Raw genomic sequence first — 16,099 nt, 5'->3', positions numbered from 1 at the left:
TGGACAGAATATTTGGTATCTTGCACAACGAGAGAGTTGGTTAGAGACAACAAAGACAAAAAGTATTATTGGTGCTCAGCAGGTACCTGTATGGAGGGAAAGAGAGAGGTCTTCTGGGTTGGCTGTGAAAAGATGATGCTGCGTGATATTAAACACTCCATGCTGGGGCATGTTTACAGGATACTCATTTCACACTCAGTGCGGTGACACACCAGACATTTTGGGCCGCACCTTTGGGTAACTTTGCCAACAGATATCCACAAAGGGTAACCTGAATTAGTCATGATTCTTTGGCATTAAGAAAATACACTTTAATTCTTTTGGACATGTGTTTAAACCATGTTTTTTAGTCGTCTGTGTCCAAATAGTGTTGCCCAAAATATTGCCTTGTGTGTCAGCAAACTTAGGTGTCAACTGAACTAACCCCTATCAAACACCCTATCCAAGCACACTCAAACAGCTCTGGGACTTTAATTGCAGGGATGTGATTGGGAAATTTAGCAAAGTGGTGACACCTAAAGATGCCATACCATGCTGTGGATATAGTGAATAGAAGGAAAAAAACGGTTAGTCATGCAGTCTGGGACAGCAGTGCATTTTTCACATGGGGAACTGTTCTTTCTCATTGGAAGCTGCGGAGCATCCAGTACCTTTGCCTTGTCGGTAGAGGGCGTCTGTGCATCAGAGCACTGCTGGGAGATATCGCTGTAGGCCTGGTGCAGAGTCTTCAATTGCTCCTTGGCCTCCTGCTTCTCTTCCTCAGTCATCCTAAAGGGAGGAAGAGTGCATAAAGTTGAAAGCATATGATCCTCATTCTAGGTACATGTAGGTAGGCATAGCCCTTCTATTTGAATGGCCCCCTTTTATACCCACAACATGGTTTCCAGACATGATACAATATTACAATATTACAGGACGACCACTCGACAGATTCATAACAGACTAGAAAACAGTAGCACTGACTCATTTAAATATAATATTTTGCCGCACATGAACACTGTAATCACATAACACACTTAATACATTCACTTGCAACTCAAAGTTATAGCAGCATAAGAGGGATCAAGGCGTACTTGTCACTGTGTTTAGTGAGAATCAGCTGTGTTGTCCTCAGCGCTTCAGCGATTTGCTCCTTCTTCGTCACAATTTCCTCCATGGACACCTTGAAATTCACATAGAAGAGAGACAAATGAAGACACTGCAATGTACAGCATAAAACTGTTAAAAAAGGTAAGCGCTGATATTAAAGGCTTAAATGAGACTAGTCATGTCAAGCAACAGGAGCAGCTTTAAAAAGGAATTTGCAAAGACTTTTTCTTTCATTTTATGAGTAAGGACAAATGACAAGCATTTCAATGGATGCTCATGGGAAGGACAAACAAACAAGGATGTTTTTGCAGAGTCTTTACATGGTCAACTCTGGTATATATATATCCAAAACACAAATAATCTCTTCATAATGAAAGAAAAAGAATAGAATATGCTGTGAAATTAAATGAAATGCAATTGTTTTAATTACTCTTTACACTACACATTGCATGTTGCACGTTGAAGTACAGTGGTGATAGAAAAGGGCAGTATTTCATCAGTGACAGAACTATCAATTCTCTATTGTAGCAGGACATTCTACAACAGGATGTCAGATGATCCATCAATGATGGCTTCCCAGCACCATTATGTGTATGTATATGTGGAGATTAATTATACGCATAAAATGTACTTTACAGTGACAAGTAGGGGTGGGACCTCTACAGGAATATGAGGTGTGGGTGGTGTGTGGGAGGGGGGCTGGGGGTGGGGGGTACTGTAAATTGTAAAATTGGGAAAAATGTGAGCATTGTACAGTATCTCTTTTATGCCCTCATTTTGTATCATCGATGCTTAATAAACATACTTATTAAAATCTTAAAAAAATTATAAAAATGTATTTTACAAATAAGATGTGTATGGGAGAATTTTCTTCCTGTTTGGAAGTATGGTGGGGCCTGCAGCAGTGTGTGTACACAACAGTGAGAAGGGTTCCTACTGACATGTTGTAGCATGAGTTTGGACCATAAAGGGGCAGGTGTTCAGTGGATGGGTCACGTGTATCTGGGTGTTACAGAGATTCTGGGATGTTAGAGTACTTTCAGGGATGGGATGGTTATAAGGTTATATCAATGTATGCCTTTGAACTCTGTGAGCTTTACTATACTTAATGCTGTGATCCAATGTAACACTATAATGAATCATGTCAAAAGTTTGGATACACCTTCTCATTTCTTGACAAGTTTTTTCTTTACTTTAATTTTTTTCTACATGGTAGATAACACTTTTTTTTTTATTAGGACATCATTCCATATGTGTTATTTCTTAGCTTAAATGTCTTCATTATTAATCTGCAATTTAAAAAAATAATAAAAGTAAAGAACAAACTTCAAAAAATTAAAGGTGTGTCCAAACGTTTGACTGGTACTGTATATTTATAATGAATTACATCATTTTATAAACCATTATAACCTGCATCTGCACTGGTTAAGCCAATTAAGTAAGAGTGCTCATTATATGAAGTAACAGTGCTCATTAAATGCAATGTGTACTTATTTGAACCTTTGCAGTTTTAACTTCACTCACTGTGAGATGAGGGGAGGATGGATCAAGTCTGTATAGGACAGAGCCATATTTCAAGGCTTTCATTGTGCTTGTGTACATACTGCCGTGCAAGAAACCCTGCATGAGCTCCACATTGTAGGCAATTTGTGTTTCCAAATTCACCCTAAACATGACAAATGTATGGTTTGGAATGCTTTATTGTAGATAATTTCCTTAAATGGCTTGTCTTTCACTATAAACATGTCCAATGTATGGTGTGGAAATGGGCCTTGGGTGGGCATTCAATTATATGATGACAGCTTGTGTTTACATGTTTATGAACATAGAGTTTGGCAAAATTGACACAGAGCAAAGTGTGGTCTCATTTTTATTGAGAATAAAACGTAAATCAAATAAACCATACACCTACTGTATATCAAACAGTCATGCTGTGTCATTTAATTTACTTGGCAGTTAGCCAATATAATTACTGTACTGTTGCGTAATGTTGTGCCCATTCATTATCTGCCTTAATATTTCCTTGTAAATAGAACGGTTGGCAATTTAATGAAAACCTGTAAAAAACCTGTAAAAAATTATTCAAAAAGGTCAGCAATAAATGATGAGACGTTTACGGTGCTTATTATTTACCTTGGGAATACTAGAGCTCTCTGAGATGGCTTTAGCATCTTTCCCAACTTTCTCGTCTTTGCCCGAGTTCACTTTGACACTGGACACCCAGTTTAAAAGTTTGCTAACTTTATCACCATGCTCTTTCTTCTCCTCCTCAACAGATTTCTGGAAGTCAGGGAGAGAAATTCACAAAGGTAAGTAGGAAACAATGCAACTGGTTATTCGACATTCATGGTTCATGTTAAAGGTTCATGGTAAAGTTGCAATGTAAGTAAAATGTAAGTACTGTTTCTTCATTACTAGAAATTGAAGAATGGCACAACCTTCCCATTGCAAACCAAAGAGACTTATTTACATGGCATAAAAAGAAACACATTGCTGATTATATAAAAAACACATGTTGTCAACCATTGCACTTAGGAATGACAGAGAGTTAGACATGAACATATTGTAATAAAGAAAAATAAAAAATATGGCAGTCATGTAGTGCCCTTTGGGCACTAAAGCTATAAGTTAATATTGTCGATAGCTCCAGATATACTGGAAAGCCCCTGTAAAACCGGTACTTTGTGGCTTGGTAGCTTCAAGCAGCATGAAACCAGTGTGACCATCAAATACACCTTTTGCCATGACCTCATTGAAACACATCTTCTTCTTGGTCTTTGGGCAGGTGAAAGATTGAGAAAAGGACTTTTCATCTTTAAGCTGAGAAGCTGTGGCTTTGTCTATCAGACAGCCAAGGACGGCCTCATCCACAGTCATCCTCTCGTGGGTTTCAGGGTCGATCAGCCCTCCGGTGAAGAGCTGGTACTCCAAACATTTCATCCCCACATCTCTTGATAACAGGTTTTCTTGCATGGCTTGGGCCACTGCTAGCTTCTTCCCTGTTTGGGGGTGTATGAAGCCATTGTAAGCTTGCTCAAACTGTTTGAGTAGTTGTGCAAAGCTGTCATTCAGGAGACCTTTCTGACTCGCCTCAGCAATCCCAACACGCTCCCCCAATGCTGGGTCACAAATGCCCCCGGTGCAGGCTTGAGCTTCTAAGATCCGGAGGGCGGTCAATCTGTCCACCAGGTTTAGCTGGTGCCCTTTAAGGATAGAAAGTCTCTTTCTGGAAGCAACGTCCCACAGTCCAGCAATGGGGCAGTGCGTAATTTTGAAGACAACCTTTCTGGAATTCAAGAGGTCTGCAAGCTCATATATGCTAAGGAGGCCACTCCGGTATTTGGCAAGTTCTGACGATTCAAGGATTCGAAGACGAAGAGCCGTTTCAATGCAAAGTTGACGACCACTTTTAAGGTCTGTTAGTATATGCAATGGGCTTCCGTTAGAGTCAGTTACCGAGGTTTCCTGCCATTCAGTTTGTTGCTGAGACAGAAAGAGGTATGTGTTCTTGTCAATACGGTTGCCTTTGAAGGCCTCAAACGCTGACATCTCAACTCCATTGGAGGTGTTGACAACTGACAGTCTGCCTTGCACACTGTCCGGAGTAGGATTAGCTCCCTGCTTACCACCAAATGGCAGAAGATACACACCACTCATAATATCATAAACACACATTTTCAAAAGTTCACAGTAATAGGCCCTCTGGCCAGTCTCAGGGTTGTAAAAGCCCTTGGGGTTGCTGACAGGGTCATAGATAGTCTGATAGGTGATCTGGTTTAGGAGGCCATTCTCAAGAGCAAAGCTAAGGGGCACCCTGATACCAATCACAGGATGAATTATACCACCTGTGGCTATCTGGGCTTCAATCATTTTCTTTCCCCTGTGGCGATCAAGAATTCTTTCTTCCATGGCCTGAAAGACTGAAAATATTTTTCCTCCATGAGCATAACCACAGACCGCCTTTTCAGCATCTGTGAGCTTCTCCTTGAGGTCCTCGCTAATGATCCCTTTTTCGACCGCATCTTCAGCAGAGTGCGTTTCACCTGTGGATGGGTCAACGATGCACCCGGTAGCTGCCTGAGCTTCAAGAAATTCAACAGCATAAGTCTTTGCAACGAGCCCTTTCTCCGAGGCCTCAGTGAAGGACATCTTTGTCTTGTTAGACTCATCATAAACGCCAGCGATGGATGTCGGCTTGCTAACAAACTGAGAGATGTGTGCTTGTACTTCTTCCATGGTCATCTGCCCTGTCTCGAGCTTCAGGGCAGTCTCATTGTCCAGCAGTTTCACTTTGATCAATTTCTTGATGCTGATGCGTCCCCTAAGGCCTTGAACTTTGAACTTTGAAAGAAGTGAGGGGGAATCTGTGGCTTTGCTAGTAAGTGCAGAAGCACCTGAGCTGGTGATGTTGAATGTCACAGACTGACCTTTGCCAGACTTGCCTTTCTCAGACAGAGAGCTTCTGCGCATGGTGGCTGTCTGCTCTGTTGTTGTACTTAGGCTGCTGGACTGTGTCTCTTTTGAATGTGTCTGTAGCACAGTTGAATTATGCACTGAGACTGTATTTGTCATTGTCTTCAAGGTCTTTTCCTGGGTTTTGTTTTGGTTGACTTCCATTTGGTCGTGCTTCATTATTCTCAGCTCTGCCAGAACTTCATCCTTCTCCAGGGTTGCTATCTGTTGGCATGAGATTATTGATACTATTAAATAAAATATTGTGGTATACAAATAAATTGTGTTCATTAAAATGTTTACTATTACTTATTTACATCTCTGTACAATCTAAAGCTTAACAAGAAAATAATCTTCTCTAAAGAATCATAGTTATGGACACTGATAGTTAATACATTTCATTGATCTGAATAAGATTAAAGATTGAATTAGTATTTCTGAAAATGTACCTCAGAGGCAACCTTCATCTTCCTGACTTCTTCCTCCAAACTTTCCTTTGCCCCTTCATACGATGACACAATGTTCTTTGTTAACTGCAGTTCTGTCTTCAGTTTTGCAATTTCATGGTCCTTGAGACAGTTGTGATTTCCATGACTTGCAGATTCCAGTTCCTTGACCCTCTTGCTCTCAGAGCTGAACCTCACCTCAAGCTTCAAGATCTTTTCTTGATGGGTTTTCACCTCTTCCATGTAGGCAATCACTTTTTCTTTGAGGGATTTTGCCTCCCTCTCGGAAGCCTGCAGCTTTCGTTCAGTTTCTCCCAAAGCCACCTTGAGCCGTGGCACCTCTTTTGAATTTTCTTTACGAAGATTATCCAGTTGAGTTAAACTGGATGTCAACTTGATTTTTTCATTCTCCAGATTAGATATTTGGGATTTTGCTTTGAGCAGCTCAAGTTCCATGGCTCCTTTTGCTTTCTCTGCTTGCTGCAGTTCAACACGAAGAGAATCCAGCTGTTGTTGAGTCCCCTGCTTCGAAATCTGGGAGTTGTGGTGCAACACTCTGAGCTTCTCAATCTCCTGCTGGAGATGCTTGTGCTCCCTATCATCCGATTCCTTGCTCTGGGAGCACTCTGTGGATTTTTTTTCAAACTCCATCTTCATGCAAGATTCTCTTAAAATGAGTTTCTGCTGCATCTCTGTCTGGACTAAGTGCAGTTGTTTTTCATAGCCAGATTTCTGCTCTTCAAGTTTTTTCTTCAATTCATCCAGCATTCGTTTGCAACTTTCAAGTTGGTCTCCCAGCATTTTGGACCCCACTTGTGCATCCGATATTTCTTTTTGCTTCTTCATGACATCCTCTTGGGATTGCTCTAACTGCATTTTTAATTGAGAGACCTCCAAACTCAGACCATGGGCACTGGATGTTTGTGTTTGCCTCTTCTTGATGTCCTCTTGGGCTCGCTCTAACTGCATCTTCACTTGAGAGAACTCCAAACTCAAATTCTGATTCTTTTCATGTACCATGTTTCTCTCTTTTTGAAGAACGGTCATTTCTGATGTCATTTGCTGTATTTTCTCATGTGCTGTGGTCTTCTCTTTCTGAAGAACGGTTATTTCTGATGTCATTTGCTGTATTTTCTCATGTGCTGTGGTCTTCTCTTTCTGAAGAACCATCATTTGTTGTTTGAAGTTTGATGTGTCCTTGTCTACTGTGGAGCTCATGTCTTTTATGACTACTTTGTTTTTCAGGAGTTCCTCTTCAAGGTTTCTCATTTTAGAACGACTGCTATTTGCTTCCTGGGTTACATTAATAAGCTCATCTTTGGTTCTTCTCAAGGTGGCACTCAGACCTTCAAACTCTCCCTTCAGTGTCAACAGTTTCTGGTCAGCCATTTGCTTTTCCCTTTGCAGAGAGATGATGTCCTGTTTCAGGTTCACTGTGATCTTCTCTGAGTTTCCAGTGAATCCTTTCATGGACTGGTTGCACTTCAAAAGTTCATTTTCAAGCTCTTTCACTTTGGTGGCATATTTCTGGACCTCGCCATTCTCTTTCTGCAGCTCTCCCGTGGTTTTTCTCAAGGTCAGATTCACCTCGTTGATTTCCATCTTCTGCTCTTGGAGCTTCTGTTTCATGGTGCTTCTCTCACTGGAAATGGAGTTCAGCTCAGACTTAAGGTTCCTGATGTCTTTTTCGTAGGTGGTGATGTTTGCCGCCAGTGTTTTGTTCTTCTGGTCCAATTCAGCAGTTTTCTTGACCTCTTCATTGTAACCCCTCAGTTTCACCTGGAACTCGTGTGCCGTCTGTGTCACCTTGAGCAGCTCCTCTTCAATGATCTTCACCTGACATTTTGTGCTCTCTGCCTGGGTCTTGTAAATGCTGATATGCTGATCTTTGCTTCCCAGATCGATGGTCACCTTGTCCAGCTCCGCTTTCACACTCTTCAGGGAGTGCTCCGCCTCCAAGTTGATCTTCTTGAGATCCTCAACTTTTTTGCTCAGCTGAGTCACCTGCTGTCCACTCTTCTGCAGCTCCAGCTCAAAGTTTCTGGCTTTGAGTTGAATTTCCTTCTCACATCTCGACTTTGAGAACATGTCCTCTTTAGCTTTCTGCAGGTGTTCCTTGAAAGTGTCGGCTTCACTCTTCAGTGCTTTGAGTTTCTGTTCGGCAAAGGATTTCTCTTGCTGAAGTGATTCAATACACACCTTGAGATTTCTCACATCATTCTCTAAAGCATTGTTTACTCTTGTGATTTCATTTATCTTATACTTCAGCTGATCACCTTCTATCTGTGTTGTGGCAAACTCGTCTTCTAAACATCTCATTTTGTGCATGTACTCCTGTTCTACGGAGTTCCTCTGGAGAAGCTTTTCTTGGTTTATTTTCAATTGTTCTTTTATGCCTTCAACCTCCGTCTTGTGGAAAACAGCTCTTTGTTCCAGGGTGGTTTTGTCTCGCTGCAATGTCTTGACTTGGTCTTGGTAAACATAGATAGACTTTTTCAGCTCAGAGGTCTCCTGTCTCATATCCTCTAGTTTCTGCCTCACACCATTCCTGTCTGCTTCCATGTCCACCTGGAGCTTCATCAGCCTGTTATTTGAGTCGTCCAGGAGCTCCTTGAAACGCTGTGCTTTTTCCTCTGTCACGTTTTTCTGCATCAGCATGCCGTTCATCTCTGACTTCAGGGTCTTGATCTGAGATTCAGCTCTCTTGTTGTCCATCGTGAGCTCCTCCATCTTGTGCTGCAGGACCTCAGCCTCAACCTCAGCTTGAATTTTCTGGATGCTGCTCGATAAAGTGGATGATTTCTGGACTTTGGTGACCGTAACCTGGGATTCATTCTGTTTCCCCTTCACAGCGGACTTGGCAAAATCCAACTCCATATTGCGAACATGACTCAGGAGCTCAGCCTCAGTCCCTTCTTTGGTCTTGAGCTCCTGTGCCAGGTCCTGCACATCACTTTCCCTTCGCTTCAAGTGCTCCTCCAGCGTCCGGCGAGCGTTAGTGCTCTCCTCAATGTTCCTCTTCAGTACCTGGAGGCTTTCGTCAAGGGAGGACCGTTTGGCCTCGGACTGCTGGAAGAGCAGCTGCACCTGATTCAGCTCTTGCTCCATAGCTGCTGTAGCCTTCACCGAACCCTCCAATTCTAAGCGAAATTGCTGTGCCTCTGTTTCGGCCTTCGACTTCTGCAAAGTGACTTCTTCTATGGTTATCTTGTGCATCTGAAGCTCTCTGCCTAAGATCTCCAGCTGCTGTTGCCTGTCACACAGTGAGGCTTCCAGCTCCTGTACCTGCCGCTGAAACCTGGAGACCTCCTCATGGTTAGCTTCTTTCTGCAGCTCTACGGTCTCTGTCCAGGTGATGTACTCAGCTCTCTCCGACGCCTTCCTCCTCTATAACGAAAAAGAGTATCATCCAATTTTCCTGAGGAAGAGCAGAAGCTACTGCATTCCAAGAGTCGCCCACTTACCAGAATGAAGACAGATGCAGCCTTGCAGAAATGTCCCAGCCACCACTCAATAACGTCAGGAAAAATGTGAAATCCGATTAAAAGGAAACGCTGTACGCAAAGATCATTGCCAAGAACGATACAAAAGAGTGCTTCTTTTGTATCGATGAGAGCTTGCATGCTGCTCACGTCAGCTTTAAAAGGGAGATGTTATTGATACTTTGAAATAACATCCTTCATGTCAGGGTAAGAACCCAAGAACATGAACCTGCAGAAACATCTTCACCAAAAGTACTCTGCTAGGCTATTAAAGGCAGAATGAAAATGCACTGACAACACATGGTTCAACAAGGCAAGCTTGTGTGCAAAGTATAATCTTGTTATTTCCTGAAGGTGTGTGTGTGTGTGTGTGTGTGTGTGTGGGGGGGGGGGGTCAAAAAACATTTACTCCAGTTAAAGGTTAGTTTCACTGTGAGACTAAGCTAATTCACCAAAGGGTACAAAAATGTATAACCCTTTTATCCATAAGGGGTGCCAATAATTGCGGAGGGGACTGTATATCTTTTGATGAGTATGCTAAAGATGTATAATTATGCATTATAGGCAAAATACATAAAACTCCTCGGAATATGATTGAATTATTACTGTTCACTAGTTTCCAGTTTTAACATTTCTACTCCTTCATCATGTTCATACCTCTTCTTCTTCTGTCCTTTTCAGTGTTTCACTGGCAAACTTCACATACTGAGTCATCATCGTCACCAGTGTTGTGTAGCGAGTGCGGAGATCCATGAACTGCGAACAAACCAGAAAATGAGTCTTAATCTGAAATCCGAACATTTCAACATTAAGCATGATGAATTCTTGAAGCTGGATTCCTAAAGCATGGTAATGGCATACCTTTACATCACAGACAAATACTTTTCCTGAAAGGTCTGTCACCTAAATGATCAGATTGCGCATGGACACCCTGTGTGAGTTTTGGAATAGTTTACCTCCTGAAGGATTGCATCAGATGAGCTCTGCATTCTTCTCCGCTTCATGGGAGACTTGTGCTGGGAGTCCACCATTGCTCTGTAGGTCATCATCTGAAGCTCGTAGTCCTAGGAAACCAGGGTAAAAATAACAATATGACAATCTTCCTTTGGAACACATATAATGTCAACACTCCAAAGAATTGCCAGACTACATCTCGTAATCTTGGAATGTATCTTCCTATTATTATATCATGTCATAACTTATGTACATCACTGGTTGGGACTCTTTCAGGAACGATACAAAAGAGTGCTTCTTTTGTATCGATGAGAGCTTGCATGCTGCACACGTCAGCTTTAAAGGGAGATGTTATTGATACTTTGAAATAACATCCTTCATGTCAGTGATCATAAACCTTATGAGTGAAAGTAATAACGTACCTTAACTCCAGCGGAGTAGTGTTCTGAGTATTTCTGACATTCATCCATCTTACTCTGTTTCTGCTCCATTTCTGACACAAGTAACTGGAAAACATTCCCACAGAAGACTTTTAATGACACACTTAATGCCACACTCATTCTATAATATCTGACAAAAAATACAGAAGATATAATAAAAAAAAAACATTTAAAATGTAATCCTGTGTTTTCTTAAATTCATTCATTATCCAGTCGATTTATATTTTGTAAGGGTTATAATGTGTTAAGTAGGGGACTTTGTTTACCTTCTGTTTGTTAAGAAGATCAGCCAGGGCCTTGCTGTCCTCTGGGTGGTTCTCCTGCATCTTCATCTGTACAGTCTCCAGTTCAGTGGCCCACTCATCCAGGCTGCTGTATGTATCTTTGTAATACTTCAGAGACTTGCTGATACCCTCCAGGTCGCGAAGCCTAGGAAGCAATTACTGAATATTTACATACAGTTCAATGACATACTACCTATAGCCACACATTTGCTTTACAGTAGTTTTTACTGCTACTCAAGGATTAAACAATCAGCGATTTATATTAAATCAGCCTGCTCTTGAGTTGTGAATGGACATGAAGTAAACAAACAAATGTGAATGTTTACACAAAGCTCAGTCAAACCTGATGTAGTACGCACAATGATGTTGTCACAAAATGTATTTATGCAACAGCTCTGAAAGCTACTTAAACCATATAAAATGTCTGCGCTCCAGATGAAACCAACCTGCTCTCGATCTGTGAATGGACGTTATTCCACCTCTCTCCCAGCTGGTCGGCTTTCTCCTTGTGCCAGTCGAGGTCAAAGTCCCGTTCATTGTGCGTTTTGAACATGCGGTCACTGATGACACGGGCTTTTTGCAGCTCATCCTCAAGGTCATGGAAAACCTCTCTCTTTTCATCGATTTCTGAGCGCCACAGCTGTTAACAAATGGTTCAAAGAGAAACCAAAACATGTAATAAAATGTGGCACAACCCTATTGTGTGAGTCTGAGAGCTCAGTTTATGGGAGAACGTGGCTACAGTACCTTCAGGGTGCTCACGATGTTCTCGATGGACTTGGTGTCGGCGCTGAGTGCATCTTCCTCACACAGTTTAGCCTCGTAGAGTTTCAGGAGAGACTCAGCACTCTGACTGTGCTTCACCACCAGACTAATGGAGTTCAGCCTAGACAGAAACATTTCATTCAATCATCATAAGAGTTGTATTTTTCAGTCTAGAAATTGAGGATAATTCAGCTTGATAAAGTTACATATTTAGCACATTTTTGTTGAGTGATGTGGTCAATACTTTCTGTTTGGCAAATCTGTCAAACTTTTGCCTAGTAACAGTAGCAGTAGCAGTATAAACAGCAATACTTTTAGATATCGGCACTAGTTATTAGTTAAGTAAACTTGTTTATTTTGAGGTCTAACAGCACAGGCTGGTGGGATGAACATACTTTTCCAGGTAGATGCAGCACATGGAGTGCACTAGGCCGGTGGCCTGAATGAGGTTCTGCAGCTCCGTGGAGAAGGAGGGAGGGGAGGAGGTGGCCTGCCTAAGGAAGAGCTCACACTTCTCCCTCATCACCTCGATCTCCCCCTGCAGCTGGTCCAGATCCGATTTCTTCTTCTGAGAAAGAGACAGTGAGGCAAAGACAGAGACAGGTAAATCACTTCTTCATTAGTCATCTGGAAATCAGGTATCAAATGGCAGTTTAAATTTGACCAGAATTGTTTATTCAAAGCTATCACATTTCACGAAATCAATTTAACGCATCACCAATTGAACCACCAATTCATTCCTAGGAGAATAATCCTCATCTTCAACGTAACTTCCAAAAATGCTTCATAAATGGTTGGAAATGCTGCATTTGTGTTAACTTGAGTAAATACCTCCTGCTCAGTGATGCGCATGAGGCTCTGTTGCAGGTCATCTCTGTCCAGAGGCGTGCGGATCTGACGGATGAGCTGCTCCTCGTGGCCCTCCAGTCGCATGCGGAAGTTGCGTATCTCCGAGATGAATTGGTTGTACACAGACTCCTCGTGTTCCTCTGTCAACCACAAGGAGGCAGCGGTGAGCCATGTGCAGTATGGGTTAAAATGAAAGTGACAGGAAAAAGTGGATTTTCACAGTTTTCTGTTTGGTGATTGTCCAGGTGCAAAGACTATTATGAATGTTTAACTGATTTTCACAGCAAACCACACAGGAAGATATCTGAACCTGAGTGTGAAAAATCTGCTTAACCTTTTTTGATTCATTAATCTACTTCTTTGCCTCTAATTTCCTAATTGTTTGTAAACAAACAGATTACAGATGAATTCCTCTGGCTAACAGATTACCAACAGTCCAAAATAAGACAAAACAAAGAAAGCAGCTCTTTGATAAACCCTAAATTCTCAATGGTTCCACAGCTCCAACCTACTCTGCCCTCTCAGGGACTTTATCACAGCACCTCTAATGGGCTGGGATGTGGTATAAGCCTGAAAAAAATTATGCAAGCTTATGAACCAGGAGTAGAAAACCCAGATTCTTTCATAAAATCTAATTTAAACACACTCATATCCTCCCACACACACAATGACCAGCACACACACACACACACACACCCACACACACACACACACTCACACACACACTCATATCCTCCCATACACACAATGACCAGCACACACACACACCCACACACCCACACTCACACACACACTCACACACACACACACAAACACACACACACACAAACTCACACACACTCACACACACCCTGGCTTCCACTACAGACATTCATGCCCTGGCACAATTAAGTATAATCCCAAAACGTATTAACTTTCTGTCTAATAGGATTAAGTTAGCATGTGTTTGCCTCGAGGTGTGGGTCCCACTCTGCCCAACCCTCAAAGAAGAAGTGTGAGAGAAAAAAAAACGTTTAGCTCAATCTTTAGAGCCAAGCTGAGAGCCTTGCCTCTCTCCGCAGACTTGAGCAGCTCCTCATAGTACTCCTTGCAGGCCAGGACGTCTCGCTCAAGCTGAGTCCTGTCGGCCACGGTGAAGACCTCGGACTCCTCGCTGTCCTCCAGGAACTCTTCAAGGTGAGCCTGGAGGCTGCTCAGCACCTGCTGGTGTTCCCCTGGCAGGGTGGTCTTAATCTGGGAGTCGGAGAGAGCAACACAGTTACAACTGAACACAACAAACTCATTTTCTCTAATTATACAGTACCAGTCAAAAGTTTGGACACACCTTTTTGAGATGTTATTTTTTTACTTTAATAATTTTCTACATGGCAGATAACACTTTTTTTAGTTTAGAACATCATTCCATATGTGTTCTTTCGTAGTTTAAATGTCTTCAGTATATAATAAAATAATAAAAGTAAAGAAAACACTTGTCCAAACTTTTGACTGGTACTGTACATGTACAAAGACATATTTTCCAGCCCACTGAACAAAGTGTAAATATGGTTACAATGTCCACATGGGTTTACAGTAAAGTATGTTGGTTGAAATTTAAATGTATTGAATGGTATACTGAAACATAATTTATACATACACTGGGAAAATTCCTAAATAAGGATTTAATGTCGTGTTGTGTTTTGTGACATGAATGAGGAAAGGTCTAAATGATTTCAACTGTGAGTGAAGACTGTTCAGCGGTGATCATTTTCATTCCTGCAGATACTTGTTTCTGTTTAAAGGTCATGATTTTTTTCATAACTATTACTGAATGAATGTCTTTGGTAAACACTGTGTCTTGGCTCAAAGGCACAACTAAGACAGATGGGTACCACTGACTGCCAGTTCTCCTTGCGGTCCTTCCAGGCTTTAGTGAACTTCCTCTCTTACAAAGACTTTTTAGACATGTAGATACAAAGACCAGGAGCATACCGAGGCAACATTGCTGTTCCGGATGGCATGGATGTCAGCCATCAGGTAGTGCCAGGACACCACACTCTTCATGTTGATATGGGACCGGTGCCAGAGTGCTAGAACGTTCTGGTATGTTTGCTCAATCCTAGGAAACATAAAGATAGACAAAACATGATAAATGTTCCCATTGCAATTGCAATTTCAAACATAATTGTTTGTACATGTACTGGTAACAAATATACGTTTGTATGACTGGTGGTGTAAATTATGCATAACCTGCTTGTTAAAAAACTACACCTCCCAGAATTCCCCTTGTGGTCGGCTCACCTGCTGGCTGTGTCTGTTGCCTCCTTATTGGGTGGTGGGATGGTGAAGCACACAGAGGGCACCATTGCCTCATTTCCTGATGGACTGATCACCTTCCACTTAGCCCGGTGAGAATTACTGGCCAACACACACTCGTCGTCTTTATAGATTGTGATCTGTAAGCATGGCATACAAAAAAAACAAAATGTAAATTACCTGATATAAACCAGGTAAAAGCTAACTTTTTAGTGCGTCATTTGTCAATACAACATTATTACTATTTATTTCACTATCACTGATAAACTGATATTAACAACTCCTATCTTTAATAGTTATCATTATTAACTAGAAGCTGTCCCTGCACTTTCAGTCCTATAAAAAGCATGTGTGTTGTGAGCAGCAGCTGTGTGTGTGCGGGCGTAAGTGATACCTCTATCTGGCGGTAGTCACAGATGGCTTTGACAGGCAGGGAGGTTCGGATGGGGCTGTCTGGGCTGCGTGGCTTCAGCTGGATGATGTCCTTGGCCCGCCTCACCAGACCGACCACCGTGCTACGGTACTGAAGGAGCTGCTCCTTCTCATCCTGGGAACGGATGGTGAGAGAAAGACAGAAAGTGAATGAGACAGAAAGAAAGACAAAACAGTACAAAAATTGGAGCGCAAAAGGGGAAGCGAGACATAGACTACACCCTCATGGGACGATACTTCCATCAGGAATAGAAGACTTGATTTATTTTCGTTCTTTCTGTTTTTTCTTTTCACCTATCTATCAACAAGATCTACAAGGATTTTTCGTTTGCATTACATTTACTGCTCAAATGGGTTGTCAAACTGATCTCTGTTGTAATAACTTTACTAGTAAATCATTTGGCAAGCAGAGAAACGAATATACAGAGATATCCTCTAACCATAGACTCCTGGATAAGATCTTCAAGTCTGTGCAAGCTGCTCGTCCGGTCACACCCATATTTCCTTTGAATGGCGTCTTGAAGGCCCTTCAGGTAGTCCAGGGAATCTTTGGAGTCGTGGAAGAACTGTTGGAGGGCACATACTTTGGTTACGTCACCGCTGGAGTTGTTTTT

At 41.9% G+C, this 16,099-nt stretch overlaps 1 protein-coding gene across 7 annotated transcripts in view; it reads right to left on the bottom strand.

Annotated features, from left to right (window-relative positions):
* Positions 1 to 16,099, bottom strand: part of dst (dystonin) — a gene marked incomplete at its 5' end in the record, with an annotated part of 131,996 nt that overhangs the window by 64,143 nt on the left and 51,754 nt on the right. For all 7 annotated transcript variants that reach the window (XM_080849331.1, XM_080849332.1, XM_080849333.1 and 4 more), the window contains 16 exons: positions 651 to 768; positions 1,074 to 1,162; positions 3,223 to 3,369; positions 10,127 to 10,225; positions 10,426 to 10,533; positions 10,846 to 10,929; positions 11,130 to 11,292; positions 11,594 to 11,787; positions 11,895 to 12,033; positions 12,308 to 12,480; positions 12,744 to 12,901; positions 13,811 to 13,994; positions 14,730 to 14,856; positions 15,039 to 15,193; positions 15,448 to 15,600; positions 15,926 to 16,051. In XM_080849331.1, coding sequence (XP_080705457.1) covers positions 651 to 768; positions 1,074 to 1,162; positions 3,223 to 3,369; positions 10,127 to 10,225; positions 10,426 to 10,533; positions 10,846 to 10,929; positions 11,130 to 11,292; positions 11,594 to 11,787; positions 11,895 to 12,033; positions 12,308 to 12,480; positions 12,744 to 12,901; positions 13,811 to 13,994; positions 14,730 to 14,856; positions 15,039 to 15,193; positions 15,448 to 15,600; positions 15,926 to 16,051 — 2,217 coding nt within the window. The remainder of the gene's footprint in view (positions 1 to 650; positions 769 to 1,073; positions 1,163 to 3,222; positions 3,370 to 10,126; positions 10,226 to 10,425; positions 10,534 to 10,845; positions 10,930 to 11,129; positions 11,293 to 11,593; positions 11,788 to 11,894; positions 12,034 to 12,307; positions 12,481 to 12,743; positions 12,902 to 13,810; positions 13,995 to 14,729; positions 14,857 to 15,038; positions 15,194 to 15,447; positions 15,601 to 15,925; positions 16,052 to 16,099) is intronic.

This window comes from Sprattus sprattus (assembly GCF_963457725.1).
Source record: "Sprattus sprattus genome assembly, chromosome: 12".
In the NCBI taxonomy this organism is placed as follows: domain Eukaryota; kingdom Metazoa; phylum Chordata; class Actinopteri; order Clupeiformes; family Clupeidae; genus Sprattus; species Sprattus sprattus.
Note: the sequence above shows the minus strand (reverse complement) of the source record. Positions and strands in the feature narration are given on the sequence as shown.